Here is a 16,272-nt window from a genome sequence, read left to right on the forward strand (position 1 = left end):
CGAATCTACAACCATTGCAGGCAAAGCGTTCCATTCCCTTACTACTCTCTGAGTAAAGAAACTACCTCTGACATCTGTCCTATATCTTTCACCCCTCAATTTAAAGCTATGCCCCCTCGTGCTCGCCATCACCATCCTAGGAAAAAGGCTCTCCCTATCCACCCTATCTAACCCTCTGATTATTTTATATGTTTCAATTAAGTCACCTCTCAACCTTCTTCTCTCTAATGAAAACAGCCTCAAGTCCCTCAGCTTTTCCTTGTAAGACCTTCCCTCCATACCAGGCAACATCCTAGTAAATCTCCCCTGCACCCTTTCCAAAGCTTCCACATCCTTCCTACGCAATTGTGTCATCACTTACTAACCATTCCTATGTTCACATCCAAATAATTTACATAAATGACTAAAAGCGGTGGACCCAGCACTGATCCTCGTAGCACACTGCTGGTCACAGGCCTCCAGTTTGAAAAGCAAACTCTCCGGCACCCTCAGTCTTCTACCTTCAAGACAGTTCTGTATCCAAATGGCTAGTTAATTTAGCAAGTGAAGAATTAAACGGTGTCTGGGTCAAATATGATCAACGTAGGCGACTTGTGCATCACATGACTATCTCAGCTTGTATTTGTAAGGTCACAGGGCAGGGCATGCTTTTGTTAAATCCTCATTTAGTACCCAGCATTGTCTCGATTAGAGGAAAGTTGAAAAGGGGATAAAGGAAAATAAAAGTCATTTTGTTGTTTAGACTGATCTTAATGCGCTGTGAGGGGGGGCAGGTGGGACACGTGTATAGTCAGACAGATTCAGAATCACGTTTTCCTAAAATATATTCTTCAAATTTGATCACGTTCTGCCACAGTGGAATTCATTCTTTTTCCCCAAAATTTTTAACAGCCCTTTTTGACTCTCATTCCTCAAGGCTACAGAGTTACTGAATGCATAAACAAACTTTACAACCCTGCCTCTCTACACTTCATAATCGTCATGCAATTATATTCACACGCGCATGGGATGTAATTGTCTGAATTGTTTTTATATTGTTTGATTACATACATAAAACGGTACCATGTGGTAAAAGACATGGCAGCACACGCTCCCTAAACAAGGGCTTTGAAAAGCAAGTCATTTTCGATAAAGGCTTTGGTTTAACTCCCTCCAATTAAATAAACCAGAGATGAGGAGCTCGGGGTATCAGGAGAGGGAGAGAGACTCCTGTGGCACAGTGGCAATGTCCCTACTCTTGGCCAGGAGACCTGGGTTCAAATTCCACTTGCACCAGAGGTGTGCCCTGAAAAATCTGAGCCAATTGATTAATAACAATCTAGTAACGGTTTGGTAGGCTTGGTTCTTACTAGGACAGTGTGAAGACAGGCAGAAATGGAACACAAGAAGAGACAGCAACCCAGTGAGCTTTAAGTTGAAAGCCAACATTCGGTGGTGAATTGACAAGAGTGCACTGCATTATTAAAAGGGTCAATCCCTTCTGCCCGTTTTGGTGAACTGAATAAATGCTTTGATATTGCTGATGACATACCAACAATTTGAATGGGCGTTGCAATTCATCAGGACTAACAAAACCTTTGAGATTAGCCCCAGTCACTTGGTCTGTGAAGGGAACTATAAGTTCCAGCAAAGCTGCCGTAGTGTACCTTCCTCTGGGTCAGATGATCCAGGTTCAAATCTGACCCGACTCTGCAAGTGTCTCGTGACATATCACGCATTTTCATTGAAGTACCTCTCACGGTAATTGATCTGGGTTTCACAGTTCAAATTTAGAGATGGACCCCAAGATCTTATGGGAAGAGTAGCGAGGTGACACAGTGGGAAATTGAAATGTGAAAAGAGGGCCTGTCGCCTGTCTTGTTTCAAAGGATTCACTTCCATTGCCTGTAAAAATGGACCAGTCCAAAGTGCTCCAGTGATTCATCATTTACTCTGCAAATGCCAACCAGGAAATTCCTATAGCAGGGGTAAGATGTTGTGAAACTTGGAAGGGTGCAGAAAAGATTTACAAGGATGTTGCCAGGGTTGGAGGGTTTGAGCTGTAGGGAGAGGCTGAATAGGCTGGGGCTATTTTCCTTGCAGTGCCAGTGAGTGAGGGTGACCTTTATAGAGGTTAATAAAATCATGAGGGATATGGATAGCGTGAATAGCCAAGGACTGTTCCCCAGAGTAGGAGAGTTCAAAATAGAGGGTATAGGTTTAAGATGAGAGGGGAAAGATTAAAAAGGGACCTGAGGCGTAACTTTTTCATACAGAGGGTGGTGTGTGTATGGAACGAGCTGCCAGAGGAAGTGGAAGAGGCTGGTACAGTTACAACATTTAAAAGGCATCTGAATAGGTACGTAAACAGGAAGCATTTAGAGGGATACGGGCCGAATGCTGGCAAATGGGACTGGATGAATTTAGGTTATGTGGTCGGCATGGATTGGTTTCTGTGCTGTACAGCGCTAGGACTCCTGCTCTTCCTGTCTGCCAGACGAACTTGAAGGATTTACAGTCAATTAACCTGTTGGACCACATCATCCTTCCTCAGCCAACAAGTCCTGGGGTGGGACTCAACCCCAGAGCTACAGGCCCTGAGACAGGGGCACTACCTACACACTCTCTACGAGGGGGGTAGGGGAGCGAAAAAGGGATCAGGGTGGGGAAGCAGGTTGAGAAATCATTCGAGGTAGAAACTCGGGCCTGTAGAAAAGGAGAGCACTCCGGCTCAAATCTAGGGGGAAAGAGATAGTGAGGCTGTATCAAATCCCAGTTTGGCCCCACGTGGGAATATTGTGCCTGATTGTTGCTGACAAATGAGACAGAGGAATTAAGGGTAGCACAAAACAGATTGACAGGACATAGGTAAAATCTAATGAGGTTTGACACTTCTCCAGAATGGCTACAAAATAAAAACGATTAAAAGGAAGCCTTTAAATTTATCACACAGGGTTTGATACAATGGCTTGGGAGAAGATGTTTCCAAATTGCAGGGAGTCCTACATGAGGGGTCGTGTAGATAACAAACAGGCCAACCAGTGATAAAAAGGTCTTTATCTCGAGAGCGCACTGACAATTCTCCGCCACAGGCAGTGATCGAGACCAATCGCTTTTGATAAATAGGAGAGTGAAGATGATTTTGGGTGGGAGCTGGACTGAATGGCCTGTTTTCTTGATTCTTTAAATGGGGTGTGGGTTTTTTTTCTTTACTCATTGACAGGATGAGGGCATCGCTGGCTAGGCAGCATTTATTGTCCATCCCTAATTGCCCAGAGGGCGGTTCAGCATCAACCACATTGCTGTGGGTCTGGAGTCACCTGTAGGCCAGACCAGGGAAGGATGGCAGTTTCCTTCCCTAAAGCAAACCAGATGAGTTTTTCCTGACAATTCGCAATGGATTCATGGTCATCATTAGATTCTTAATTCCAGATATTTTATTGAATTCAAATTACACATCTGCCGTGGTGGGGTTTGAACTTGGGTCCCCAGAACATTATCTGGGTCTCTGGATTAACAGTCGAGCGATAATACCTCTAGGCCATCGCCTCCCCCCCAGAGCTACAGGCCCTGGACTCATCTGTTGCCCATCCCTAATTGCCCTTGAGCTGAGCAGCTTGCTAGGGCTATTTCAGAGGGCAGTTCAGAGTCACCCACATTGCTGTGGGTCCGGAGTCACATGTAGGCCAGACCAGGTACAGAGGCAGATTTCTTTCCCTAAAAAGGACATTAGTGAACCGGATGGATTTTCTGAAAAATCTACAACATTTCCATGGTCGCTATTAATTCCATATTTTTAAAGAAGTCAAGCTCTGTTAGGGTGGCATTCTAACCCAGGTCCCTAGAACATTACCGCAGGTCTCTGGACTAAGAGTCCAGAGATGATGCTACTAGGTCACTACCTCCTGAAATTCTTTGTGTATCTCCAGCGTAATATGCTTTTGATTGTTTTATGAGGAAAGACTAGACACACTCAGCCTGTATCCGCTGGATTGGAGAGGTGACTTAATTGAAACATACAAGATGTCTGTAAACCCAAAAGGCACTCAGGTTAGGCACATTGGCCATGTTAAATTGCCCCGTAGTATTCCAGGATGTGGAGGCTCGGTGGATTAGCCATGGGGAAAGGGGTAAAGGGATAGGGTAAGGGGATGGCATACTCTTCAGAGGGTCGGAGTGGATCTGACGAGCCAAACTGCCTGATTCTGCATTGTAGGAATTCTATAAGATGCTGAGGGGAGCTGAGGCTGGGGTGCAGAAAGGACATTTCCTCTTGTAGAACTAGGGGTCAGAATTCAAAAATAATGGGGTGAAATGGAGAAATGAGGAAACATTTTGTCTCTCCGAGGATCAATCTTTGGAACTTCCTTCCTCAGAAGGCAGTGGTTACAGAATCTGTAAATCTTTTTATGGCTAACAAGGATTCTTGATGACTAAGAGGATTGAGGATTGTTGGGAGTTGGGGTGGGGGGCTGGGGAAATGTGTAGGAACAGAGAGTTGAGAGTAAAATCAAATCAGGTCAGCCATGAGCTTATGGAAAGCGGCAGCAGACCCGAAGGGCCAAGGGGACTACCCTTGTTGGTTTTACTGAGAAGAACATGGTAGGGCCGGGAAAGTGAGAGCGAGCGCACACGTGTGAGAGAGCGAGAGTGCGCGGGCAATAGAGGAAAGAGGGAGCAGGCGAGAGTGAGAGAAAGAAAAAAGGAAGAGAAAAGGCACTCACTCAGGACCATGACGACGGTCTTCATGAGGTTCATCATGGTGTCTTTATGACGTTGTTGGAATGACGTGTGGCGGGACATACGTTGGGTTTTCTGCCTGACATAGTAGTAAATGTGAAGGTAGTTCAGCATCATAGCACCAAAGATGACCAGGTTGGAGACTGCCCAGAAGATTAGGTAGCTTTGGCTGTAGAGTGGAGCCATCCGCGAGCAGGTAGACAGGTGGCAGATACAATTCCAGCCAAGGTGTGGGATAAAGCCAATGAGAATGGCTGTGCACCAGATGCAGCCAATGAGAATGGTCACGCGTTGGTTGCTCATCTTGCTGTGTAGCTGGAACTGGAAGATGGTCTGGTGACGCTCCACTGCGATGGCCAGGAGGTTGGCAACCGAAGCGGTCAGGCTGATGTCGAGCAGGCTCTGTCGGAAGAACCACGTGCGCACGCTGAGCTGAATGGTACGCGGGCCTGTGTGGAACATGAGGAACATGTAGGCCACGCCAGAGAAGAGGTCAGCAGCTGCAAGGTTGGCCAACAGGTAGAAGATGGGGAAATGGAAGCGGCGGTTGATGGTTATGGCCATGATGACCAGCAGGTTGGCCAGGATGATGATGACACAGACCAGCAGGCCCAGCGACACCACCAGCTTGTCCTTGGTTCGCCAGATTGGACTCAACTCTTTACCCGTGCTGTTGTAGAAAAACCAGACGGAGCGATTGTAGAAACACTCGCCCATGGCGTTCCACACGGTGGCCTGGTCTCACGTCACCCCCCAGTACCGGCTCCACACCTGCAAATCAGAACCACATCAGGCCTTGGCAAAACAGCCAATCGGAGTGTCCGAACATGGACCCTTTATGGCAACCGCTTGTTTCCTCGTCTCCTCCACCCCCCCACCCGGCTCCGTGTCCCCCACCACTGAGCCAAAAGCACAGGCCTACCATTTATCACCTTGCTCTCTGTGGGAGCTTTCTGTGCCAACTGGAGCTCCCTGCCTAAGCAGCTGTCTGGCTGTTTTGAAAAGCAGGCAATGCCTTCAAAGGAACCAGTCCTTACCGATGCCAGCCCAGGAGACCCACAGGCCAAAAGCAAATCATAGCACCCCACCTCCCCCTGCCAACCCAGAGTTATATCGCACAGAAACAGACCCTTCAGTCCAACCTGTCCACGCTGAACATAATCCCAAACTAAACCAGTCCCACCTGCCTGTGCTTGACCCATATCCCTCCAAACACCTCTTATTCATGTACTTATCCAAATATCTTTTGGACATTGTAACTGTACCCACATCCATCCCTTCCTCTGGAAGTTCATTCCACACATGAACCTCTGTGTAAAAACATTGCCCTTGGTGTATTTTTTAAAATCTTTATCCACTCACCTTAAAAATATGCCCCTTAGTCTTGAGCCCCATGCTAGTGAAAAGATCCTTGCTATGTACGTTCTCTATATCCCTCATGATTATATAAATCTCTATAGAAGTTCACCACTCCACCTCGTATGCTCCAGTGAAAAAATATGCTGCCTTTCCAATCTATTTTTGTAATTCAAATCTTCCATTCCCAGCAGTATCCTGGTAAATCTCTTCTGAACTATCTCCTGTTTGATATCCTTCCTACAGCAGAGCAACAAGAACAGCAGAGTCCTTCTGAGGAGGCCTCACCAATGTCCTGTACAACCCCAACATGACGTCCCAACTCCTACAGTCAAAAGTTCTGAGCAATGAAGGCAAACATGCTAAAGACCTTCTTAACCACACTGTCTACATGATTCATGGATTCCAGATGCACCTGGGATCAGGACATTTCCTGATCTCCATGATGACCAAACCCGCCAGTGTTTTGGTAGGCCTTGGTCAGGTGTATTTTTATCTGCAGAAAGCTGCAAAAAGGTGGGGAAAAGGCAGGCAGGAAGGGTTTGTCAGCAAGGGCCATGAGATTGGGGTCCTGGGGTAGCAAAGTGGACTATAAAGGTGGGGGGGGCAGCAAGGGAGGGAAAACATGGAAAGGAGCAGAAAGGGTAAATGGCAGACAGTGCTCCAGAACCTAATTACCTCAATAAACTTATCAGAAAATATTCACAGCCCAAACGTAGCCCATTTTTAAAATCAAATAGAGACACTAATAGTAGCTTCTGTACACCATCTCAACAACATACGAAAAGTAGGAGAAAACAGGCCACTTGGCCCGTTGACCTTGCCTAGCCATAATGGCGAATGTAAGACTATAACCTTAACTCCGCCTCCTGCCCCACCCCTGACCACCTTTCACCTTTTTGCTCAGGAACAAAAAATCTATCCAACTCTATCTTCAAAAAAATTTATTCTTCAAAAGCCCTCTGCCTTTCAAGAAAGGCCTACTAGCATCAGAGAAAAGACCTGTCTTAAATGGGTGATCCGTTATTTTTAACTAGTGGCCTCTCAACTATTGAGCATCCCATCATGCCTGAAAGTTAAGGCCCAGCCTGGTCCATGCTGTTACGTGTTGGAGCGAAGCGAAGCTAGGTCAAGGTTTAACAAAAGCACAGCGAACTTTAATAGCAGTAAGTAACAGCAAGGTACGCATAAGAACATTAACAAAACTCCAGTCTAAGATGAGATTGTGACAGGGAGTAGGTTTTCTGAGGAAATGGGGACAGGAAGCAGAGACTCAACCCTCTGACAGAAGAAATTCTTCTTGATCTCAGTCTTGAAATGATGCCTCTTAATCCTGAGACTATTCCCTCTGGTCCTAGACTCTCCCAGAACAGGAATCATACTCTCAGCAATTACCCTTTTGTTAGCGAGTTTTGAGAAGATTTGTAGCTCAGGTTGAGGTTCTGGATGTGAGTTTGCTCGCTGAGCTGGAAGGTTAGTTTTTAGACGTTTCGTCACCATTCTAGGTAACATCATCAGTGAGCCTCCGGCGAAGCGCTGGTGTTATGTCCCGCTTTCTATTTATCTGTTTAGGTTTCCTTGGGTTGGTGATGTCATTTCCTGTTCTTTTTCTCAGGGGATGGTAGATTGGCTCCAAGTCAATGTGTTTGTTGATGGAGTTCCGGTTGGAATGCCATGCTTCTAGGAATTCTCCTGCATGTCTCTGTTTGGCTTGTCCTAGGATGGATGTGTTGTCCCAATCAAAGTGGTGTCCTTCCTTATCTGTGTGTAAGGATACGAGTGATAGTGGGTCATGTCGTTTTGTGGCTAGTTGATGTTCATGTATCCTGGTGGCTAGCTTTCTGCCAGTATGTCCAATGAAGTGTTTGTCACAGTTCTTGCAAGGTATTTTGTAGATGACGTTCGTTTTATTTGTTGTCTGTATAGGGTCTTTTAAGTTCACTAGCTGCTGTTTTAGTGTGTTGGTGGGTTTGTGGGCTACCCTGATGCCAAGGGGTCCGAGTAGTCTGGCAGTCATTTCAGAAATGTCTTTGATGTAGGGGAGCGTGGTTATGGTTTCTGAGCCCGTTTTGTCTGTTTGCTTGGGTTTGTTGCTGAGAAATCGGCGGACTGTGTTCATAGGGTACCCATTCTTTTTGAATAAGCTATATAGGTGATTTTGCTCTGCGTAGTTCCTCTGTGCTGCAGTGTGTGGTGGCTCGTTGGAATAATGTTCTAATGCAGCTTCGTTTGTGGGTGTTGGGATGGTTGCTCCTGTAGTTCAGTATTTGGTCCGTATGTGTTGTTTTCCTGTAGACGCTGGTTTGAAGTTCCCCATTGGCTGTTCGCTCTATAGAGCTAAATAGAGCGAACAGCCAATGGGGAACTTCAAACCAGCGTCTACAGGAAAACAACACATACGGACCAAATACTGAACTACAGGAGCAACCATCCCAACACCCACAAACGAAGCTGCATTAGAACATTATTCCAACGAGCCACCACACACTGCAGCACAGAGGAACTACGCAGAGCAAAATCACCTATATAGCTTATTCAAAAAGAATGGGTACCCTATGAACACAGTCCGCCGATTTCTCAGCAACAAACCCAAGCAAACAGACAAAACGGGCTCAGAAACCATAACCACGCTCCCCTACATCAAAGACATTTCTGAAATGACTGCCAGACTACTCGGACCCCTTGGCATCAGGGTAGCCCACAAACCCACCAACACACTAAAACAGCAGCTAGTGAACTTAAAAGACCCTATACAGACAACAAATAAAACGAACGTCATCTACAAAATACCTTGCAAGAACTGTGACAAACACTTCATTGGACATACTGGCAGAAAGCTAGCCACCAGGATACATGAACATCAACTAGCCACAAAACGACATGACCCACTATCACTCGTATCCTTACACACAGATAAGGAAGGACACCACTTTGATTGGGACAACACATCCATCCTAGGACAAGCCAAACAGAGACATGCACGAGAATTCCTAGAAGCATGGCATTCCAACCGGAACTCCATCAACAAACACATTGACTTGGAGCCCATCTACCATCCCCTGAGAAAAAGAACAGGAAATGACATCACCAACCCAAGGAAACCTAAACAGATAAATAGAAAGCGGGACATAACACCAGCGCTTCGCCGGAGGCTCACTGATGATGTTACCTAGAATGGTGACGAAACGTCTGAAAACTAACCTTCCAGCTCAGCGAGCAAACTCACATCCATTACCCTTTTGTTTCATTGACATTGCCTCTCATTTCTCTAAACTCCAGTCAATGGAGGTCCCATCTGTTTAACTTTGCTCTTAAGACAATCCCTCCATACCAGGGATCATCCTGGTGAACCTTCTCTGAACTGCCTCCAATTAAATGATGATATTTTTCCTTAGGTAGCCTGGATCATCCTCAGGCTGAGACAAAATGGGGATTTCTTTACTTAGAGTGGTGAGCCTTGGGAATTCACAGCAACAGAAAGCACTTGAGGCCTAACATAAAATGTGAGCGTTTCAACGAGGAGTTAGATATAGTTGCTGAGGCTAAAGGGATTAGAAAAGGGAGAAGGCAGGAACAGAGAACCAAGTTGGATGATCAGCCATGACCATATGAAACCGATCGTTGCCATGGTGAGGGATGGAGCCTGTGGTTAAGAGTTTGGTGTGTGAGACAAAGATAAGGGATTCAGGCTTCCTGATATTTAATAGGCCAAACATTCTGCTCCTCCAGTCCAAGGTATCAGATAAACAAGTTGCTCATTTACAGAAGGACAATTCGAGGTGAGGGGGTGTGCTGAGGGGTCACTGACAGGTAAGAGGTCACAGTGCATTCTCATCCTGAAGGAGCCACTGAACAGCATCCGAAATCAAAATGTGAGTGAGGGATTCCGGAAACAGCATCCTGCGGTATCCCAGGAGAATCCTGTCACCTTCCTCTTGAAACTGTGCCTTGCCCCCTACCTATCTCCAGGCTCCAGACCAACACAGTTCTCGCCAACCCCACACTCCTCCTGCACCATTTGGCCGCACCCCTCCACCATCTCAAAATTGCTTGGGCTCAAAAATTCCAGAAATCCCTTTCTGAGCCACCTACCTTAAAATCCAATCTTTTGTCCCGTTTGGTCACCCTCCTCCTAATTATCCTTCTAAAGCTCAAGAGCATGCTTTGGTTCACCTGGGTTTAACTTTGATTCAGTTTTGTGGAGGGAGGATGGAGGTGATGTGGACACAGACTTAAAAACAGTTCCAGTATGGCCATGGAGGTCCCATGGAGGCACCCAGCCTCCTCCCCTTCACCTTCCAAACTACACAAGCAGAGAACTCTCAATCCTACATTAAGTGACGAGGACATTGAGAAGTTACACAGAGATGTGCTGTCAAGAGGATAAACGAGTGGGATCTGGAAAAATGTGAAACTGTCCATATTGGAAGCATTTCAAAAACAAAAAAAACAGTACATTATCTCAGTGGTGAGAGATTGCAGAGGGATCTGGATGCTCTAATGCATGAGCCACAAAAGGTTAGCATGCAGGGGAGAGCAAGGAAACAGGAAAGTTAATAGAACAAGAAATAACTCTACAGAAACCTGTATCCCATCATTAGGTCACCGTTTATTTACACATGTGTAGTGCTTGACACTGATCCAGTTCCCTCAGAGCCAGCTCTCAGTGAGCAGAGCCTCTGACCACCCCCCCCCCCCCCCCCCCCCCCCCCCACCAGTTTATATCTGTCAGCCAGGGCTCCCTGATTGGAACAGGTTAACAGCCCAAATCAGGCATCTTGTACTCCATGAGGTCTACCAGCTGACCTCGGTACAATCTTTACATTCCTCCCCTCAAGTCCCAGGACATAGGCTGGTTGTTTTTTGGGGGCTCCCTCTGGGGGTTACAGCACCAGGTCAGGTTCCTCCAGCTCTGCCTCTAAAATGGGCATAGATTAACGCACAGTAGCTCACCTCTGGCACCCGGAGTGTCTCAGGAGAAGTTCTTTCGCCTCTTCAGGTGGAAAAGGCATCAACATCCACCATGACCATCTCAGATTCTGAGGACCTGAATGAAAGGGAGAGCCCACAGGCCCTAGAACAGTGGGACGAGCTATCAAAGGAGCCAAGCATGCTTTGGTCTGGCACCATGCGCCAGTTTGCAGCATCCACGTGATCCACATGCTTGCTCAGGACCAATCGATCACACCTACCCAAGCTTTGTACATCATTGGACCGTGCCAGGCCATTCCCTGAAGTAAATCCTTTCTCTCTCTCTCGCTTAGCGGAGTCTTGTGTCTGGCGTTGCCCTTGGTCATAAAGCTTGGGTCACCTTGACCGTGTTGGGGCCAAGAAGCTGGACATGAGGAGGAGACAGAGGGGGTGGTGGAGGGGATTCGGAATCACACAGCACCCACAAGGAAATGTGAAGCTATTTAACTGCCTGGGTGCGACCTCCTGCAGCCTGGCCAATCTGACCAGGGGCAGGAGGAGATCTAAGCCAAGGAGATATCTGGGACAGTCACAACAATACTGCTCAGACTGACCAGGGGCTGGAAGGTGTGTTAGTTCAGACAAGAGAGGGCACGCACTCCCCAAACACTTCGATCAGGGGTTGGGGGTGAACGGGATAGGGGCGGAAGAGGCTGGAGGTGAAGGGGGAAAACAAAAAACAAAAAAACAGGAAACAGGGAGCAAAAGACAGCAGGAATATTTCTGGGAGAGGACGGTGCGATGAATGGTGGGATCCACGTTTGGGATATTGCAGGATAGTGCTATATTGCGGTGGACCCAGGGCTGGGTCAGAGGGTAGGATGGATATTTCCGAGATTACCTTCTGTCATATAGCAACCAGTTATTTTTTGGTGGGGCAGGGGGTTTGGTGGTGGGGTTGCGCATGGTGCACATTATGGACTTCCAGGAGAGAAACCACCCTGGCAATCTGCATGCCTGACCAACACATTCCAGGATGGGTAGGTTAATGACCGCAGTCTGGTGGGGAGGAAGGTGGGTGAAGACAACACCAGCCTTGGAGATACGGCTGTGAGGGTGTGGGAGCGTTGACTTGGAGTGTGACACAGGCCGTGACCTGCTCTCCTGTAAAATCAAATTCAAAAACGAACCAAAACCCTTCATAGTCCAGCCCAGGGTCACTGTGGAACACGAGCAGTCCAGGCGCCCGCAAAATTCAGCAGCTATTGGGCCGGGGGTGGGGGGGTGTGGGCTGCAGAATGCAGGACAGAGCCTGCCCCTCTGCCCCCCAAAACGCCACCTCAGTCCCCTTTCCCCACCTCCTTAAATCCCCACCATTTTCAGCCACTTGGAGGCTGCTCCTTCATACCAAGGCCCAGTGATACTGTGGCCTCCCCAAGGGCATTATGGGTCTACCCCATAGCACATGGACTGCTGCAGTTCAAGATGGCAGCACAGCCCCACCTCCTCAAAGGGCAACTAGGGAGTGGCCACACCCACACTGAACAAATAAAACAAAGATCCTGAAGGATAACAAAGTGTGGAGCTGGATGAACACAGCAGGCCAAGCAGCATCTTAGGAGCTCAAAAGCTGACGTTTCAGGCCTAGATCCTTCATCAGAAAAAGGGAATGGGAGAGGGTTCAGAAATACATAGGGAGAGAGGGAATCTCTCTCCCATTGCAACTCTCTTGTAATCTCCTCGGCCTTGAAACTGCTCGACCATGTCCTGAAGCAAACCAGGTACTACAGCCACATCACCTTCATCAGCACCTGCCTACGGAACCAGATCATCCCGGATGGACTACAGTCCACATTCAAGACTTCCCAATTTGGCCCCAACAATGGCCATATCTACATCACTCCACCCACAGCCAGCAACCCCAGAGAAGGCAGCCACGCCGAGCCCTGCCGAATTTTCACCATCCCCCCCCCCCCCAGACCTCCACCTGACTGAGGACAAACGGTCAGTCCTCAGCAAGGGGCTCACCTTTGTCTCCCTCCACCCACGCATCAACAAATACCAGTCACATTTGGATATCAAGCAGTTTTTCCGCTGCCTTCACCTCCTACCTACTAACCTCATCCCGCTTCCTTGACCTGCCCGTCCTCCCCAGACTGACCTATCCCCTCCCTACCTATCTTCTCCTCAATCCACCTCCCCCTCTCTCCCTATTTATTTCAGAACCCTCTCCCCATCCCCCTTTTCTGATGAAGGGTCTAGGCCTGAAACATCACCTTTGTGCTCCTAAGATGCTGCTTGGCCTGCTGTGTTCATCCAGCTCCACACTTTGTTATCTCGGATTCTCCAGCATCTTATCAAAGATCCTGAAGGAAAGGTCTTTCCTCATTCAGGCCCCCACTGTCCATTGTCAGTGTTGAAGGAGAGGTGGCTGTGGAAGACAGACATCTGGAGTGTACTAGGACCGGAGGTGGTTACAGAAACAGGGAGGAGTGAGGCTACGGAGGGATTTAACATCAAGGCAGTCAGAGCACAGTGTGCTAGGCGGCTGGGACTTCAACAGAGATGATTTCTGGCCAGTCTCCCACCAAACATCAGTTGCTTCACATCTGGAGAGAACAGAAGGCACAGACTGGTACAGTGCAGTCAGAGGCCGATCGGCCCATCGACTTAGCACTGACTCTTCAGACGGGCTGAGGGCAGGCAATGATACAGAAGGCAGTACACGGGCGTGTGCGTGTGCGCACACGCGGACATTGGTAGGCATCAGAAACAGATTCTCTCAGACTAAACCGACCGCCCCACTGCAGCTAGAAAAGGTAAAGGTAGTTTGTTGAAGCACCAGGACATTTCACAAGAATACCAAATGGAAGGTGGGGGTAACCAACATAAAGTGTTCAGTGGTGAATGAGTGACAGATGGACTGACTGGTAGAGGCATTGCCATGGAGACTGCGCTAATTAATGCTCACGAATAATTAACAGCCGAGGTTTGTTTACATTTTAAACCTGGTATGGTTTAAACTAATTTAGTTAAACTGCATTGTGGTTGGCAGACACAAATCATTCAAAATTTAAGAAGCCTCCATTTTGCAGCTCTGCCAACACCCATTCCAGAAACCCCCCACCGCGCGCCCCCAACCTCAAACACACCAAGGATCTGTACCCCCTGACCACAGACACCAGGATGTCATCCAGGCAAGAACTGAGACAGGGAGACTAGGCCGACTAGGTCGAGATCCAACCAGATTCCCTCACAACGGAGCGACAAACTGGGAGAATCTTTGCTAAAATTAGACCCGAGGGGCGGCTGATGTCCTTGCGATGAGTCACAGGCAGAATCACAAACTCGGTCCAAGCGTACAAACTCTCCCGAGGCCTGGCAGATAATCAGTCATGCTCAGCATTTCTCCAACTGTCAACAGAGCAAGACTGACCGGTTCCTGATGCTCCCCCCACCCCTCACAGCAGCGTGGGCACACGTCCTCCGCTTCATGAGCTATCACCTTAGAGTCCCAGATGGGCTAAATCCCACCCCCTGGAGTCAAATCCTTTTTGCCCTGTGCCTCAAATCCAGCAGCTGCAGCCAGGCTTACATCAAGCATCATTCGAGATCTCTCAAAATAATTAAAAATTCACTTGGAAAGCACAGCCATTTATTACGAGCAGCAAAGAGCTCCTTCTTAAGGTAAAAAAAAGGTGGCTTCATATTTTCAAGAGTTAGGTATCGCTCTGAGAGCTGAAGGAGTCAAAGACTATGGGGGAGAAAGCAGGAACAAGGATCTGCGTTGGGTAATTGGCTGTGATCCTATTACAGGGGGGAGCTAGGCAGATCCGCCTGAAGGGCTGAATGGCCTATTGCTGCTCCTAATGTCCATGTTAAACTGGACATTCGAGTACCATGCGCAGTTTACACTGGATATAGGACAGACTGTAGAAAATATCTAACACCGCAGACGGTGTACGAAGAAAACAGAAACAAAATGGGGATGTGTTGGTATGGTCACAGGAAAGAGAGATTGTAGCCGTCCAGAAAGATCAAACAGGGTTGGGGGTGTTCTTAATAACAGAGAGGGGAGAAAAGATCTGCCAAGGGAGGGACTTGGAGGTGATCTGATAGAGGTTTTTACAATGATGAACAACTTGGATACAGCCACTGTAGGAAAAATATTTCTGCTCAAAAACTTGAGAGGCCATTCAGCCCAGAGCGTATGCTATCTCAGTTGGGAGGTAGAGCAATCCTGCGTTTGTGTACATACAAAGGGACTGAGCACCCACCCAGCTGCCTGCAGTGCCCCCACCCCGGGGCTGTGTGTGTGTCAGAACCCCTAGTCCCACAGATAAGAGAGGCTGTGGGTGCCACTGGGGGTAGCAAAGAGACATTTGATTGCTTTCCATGGATCTTTTAATTTATTATAGTGCCCCACTGGGGACCTGGGGATGGGAGGGCGGCAGTACAGAGGTGATGGCGGTAGTGTCACACCTTTTTAAACATTTATTTGAGAAAGCAGCACGATCCAGTCAGAGATGGTAGGAACTGCAGATGCTGGAGAATCTGAGATAACAAGGTGTAGAGCTGGATGAACACAGCAGCATCAGAGGAGCAGGAAGGCTGACGTTTTGGGCCTAGACCCTTCTTCCTCTGATGCTGCTTAACCTGCTGTGTTCATCCAGCTCTACACCTTGTTATCTCACACTCCAGTCAGTTCTATTTCTCCTGCTCTATCCACAAACAGTGCAGACACCCTGACAATGTTCTTTCAGAATTGTTCACCATTTCCCCTCTCACCGTCCTCAGCAGCCTTCAGCTCAAATTATCACTCACCACACAAACACCGTAGTCATCACATCTCACAGCGCCACCTCTTAAACCCCAAATTCTCCCCATCCGCCAAAACAGGGAACAGCATTCCTCCGGCCACATTAACTAAGCTTTAAAACCAAAAGGCCCAACACTGCGCATTGGAAATTAAATGGGAAAACAGTGGGAGAGACCCAGCAAATCTGGGCAGTATCTACAGGGAGAGAAACACAGCTAACGTGGAGCCCCAGTGTGACTGTTTCAGAGCTAGGAATCTCCGTTTCTGAGGAAGGGGAACCCAACCCGAAACATTAACTGCTTTTTTTTTCCCCTTCACAGATGCTGCCAGACCAGCTGAGCTTTTCCAGCAACTTTTGTCTTTGTTCCTGATTTACAGCATCAGCAGTTCTTTCAGTTTTTACCTTCATTTCTTGTTGGGAGTGTCTCCTGCAGGATATTGTAACTAAGGTTTTATCTTGTGTAACA

At 47.8% G+C, this 16,272-nt stretch overlaps 1 protein-coding gene across 2 annotated transcripts in view; it reads right to left on the minus strand.

The window, feature by feature from the left end:
- lpar2a (lysophosphatidic acid receptor 2a) overlaps positions 1-16,272 on the minus strand; it is a 57,592-nt gene that overhangs the window by 11,852 nt on the left and 29,468 nt on the right. For both annotated transcript variants that reach the window (XM_048522021.1, XM_048522022.1), the window contains exon 2: positions 4,704-5,490. In XM_048522021.1, the coding sequence (XP_048377978.1) occupies positions 4,704-5,436 (733 nt within the window). In that variant the 5' untranslated portion in view covers positions 5,437-5,490. The remainder of the gene's footprint in view (positions 1-4,703; positions 5,491-16,272) is intronic.

The sequence above is a fragment of the Stegostoma tigrinum genome, chromosome 35 (assembly GCF_030684315.1).
Source record: "Stegostoma tigrinum isolate sSteTig4 chromosome 35, sSteTig4.hap1, whole genome shotgun sequence".
Lineage (NCBI taxonomy): Eukaryota > Metazoa > Chordata > Chondrichthyes > Orectolobiformes > Stegostomatidae > Stegostoma > Stegostoma tigrinum.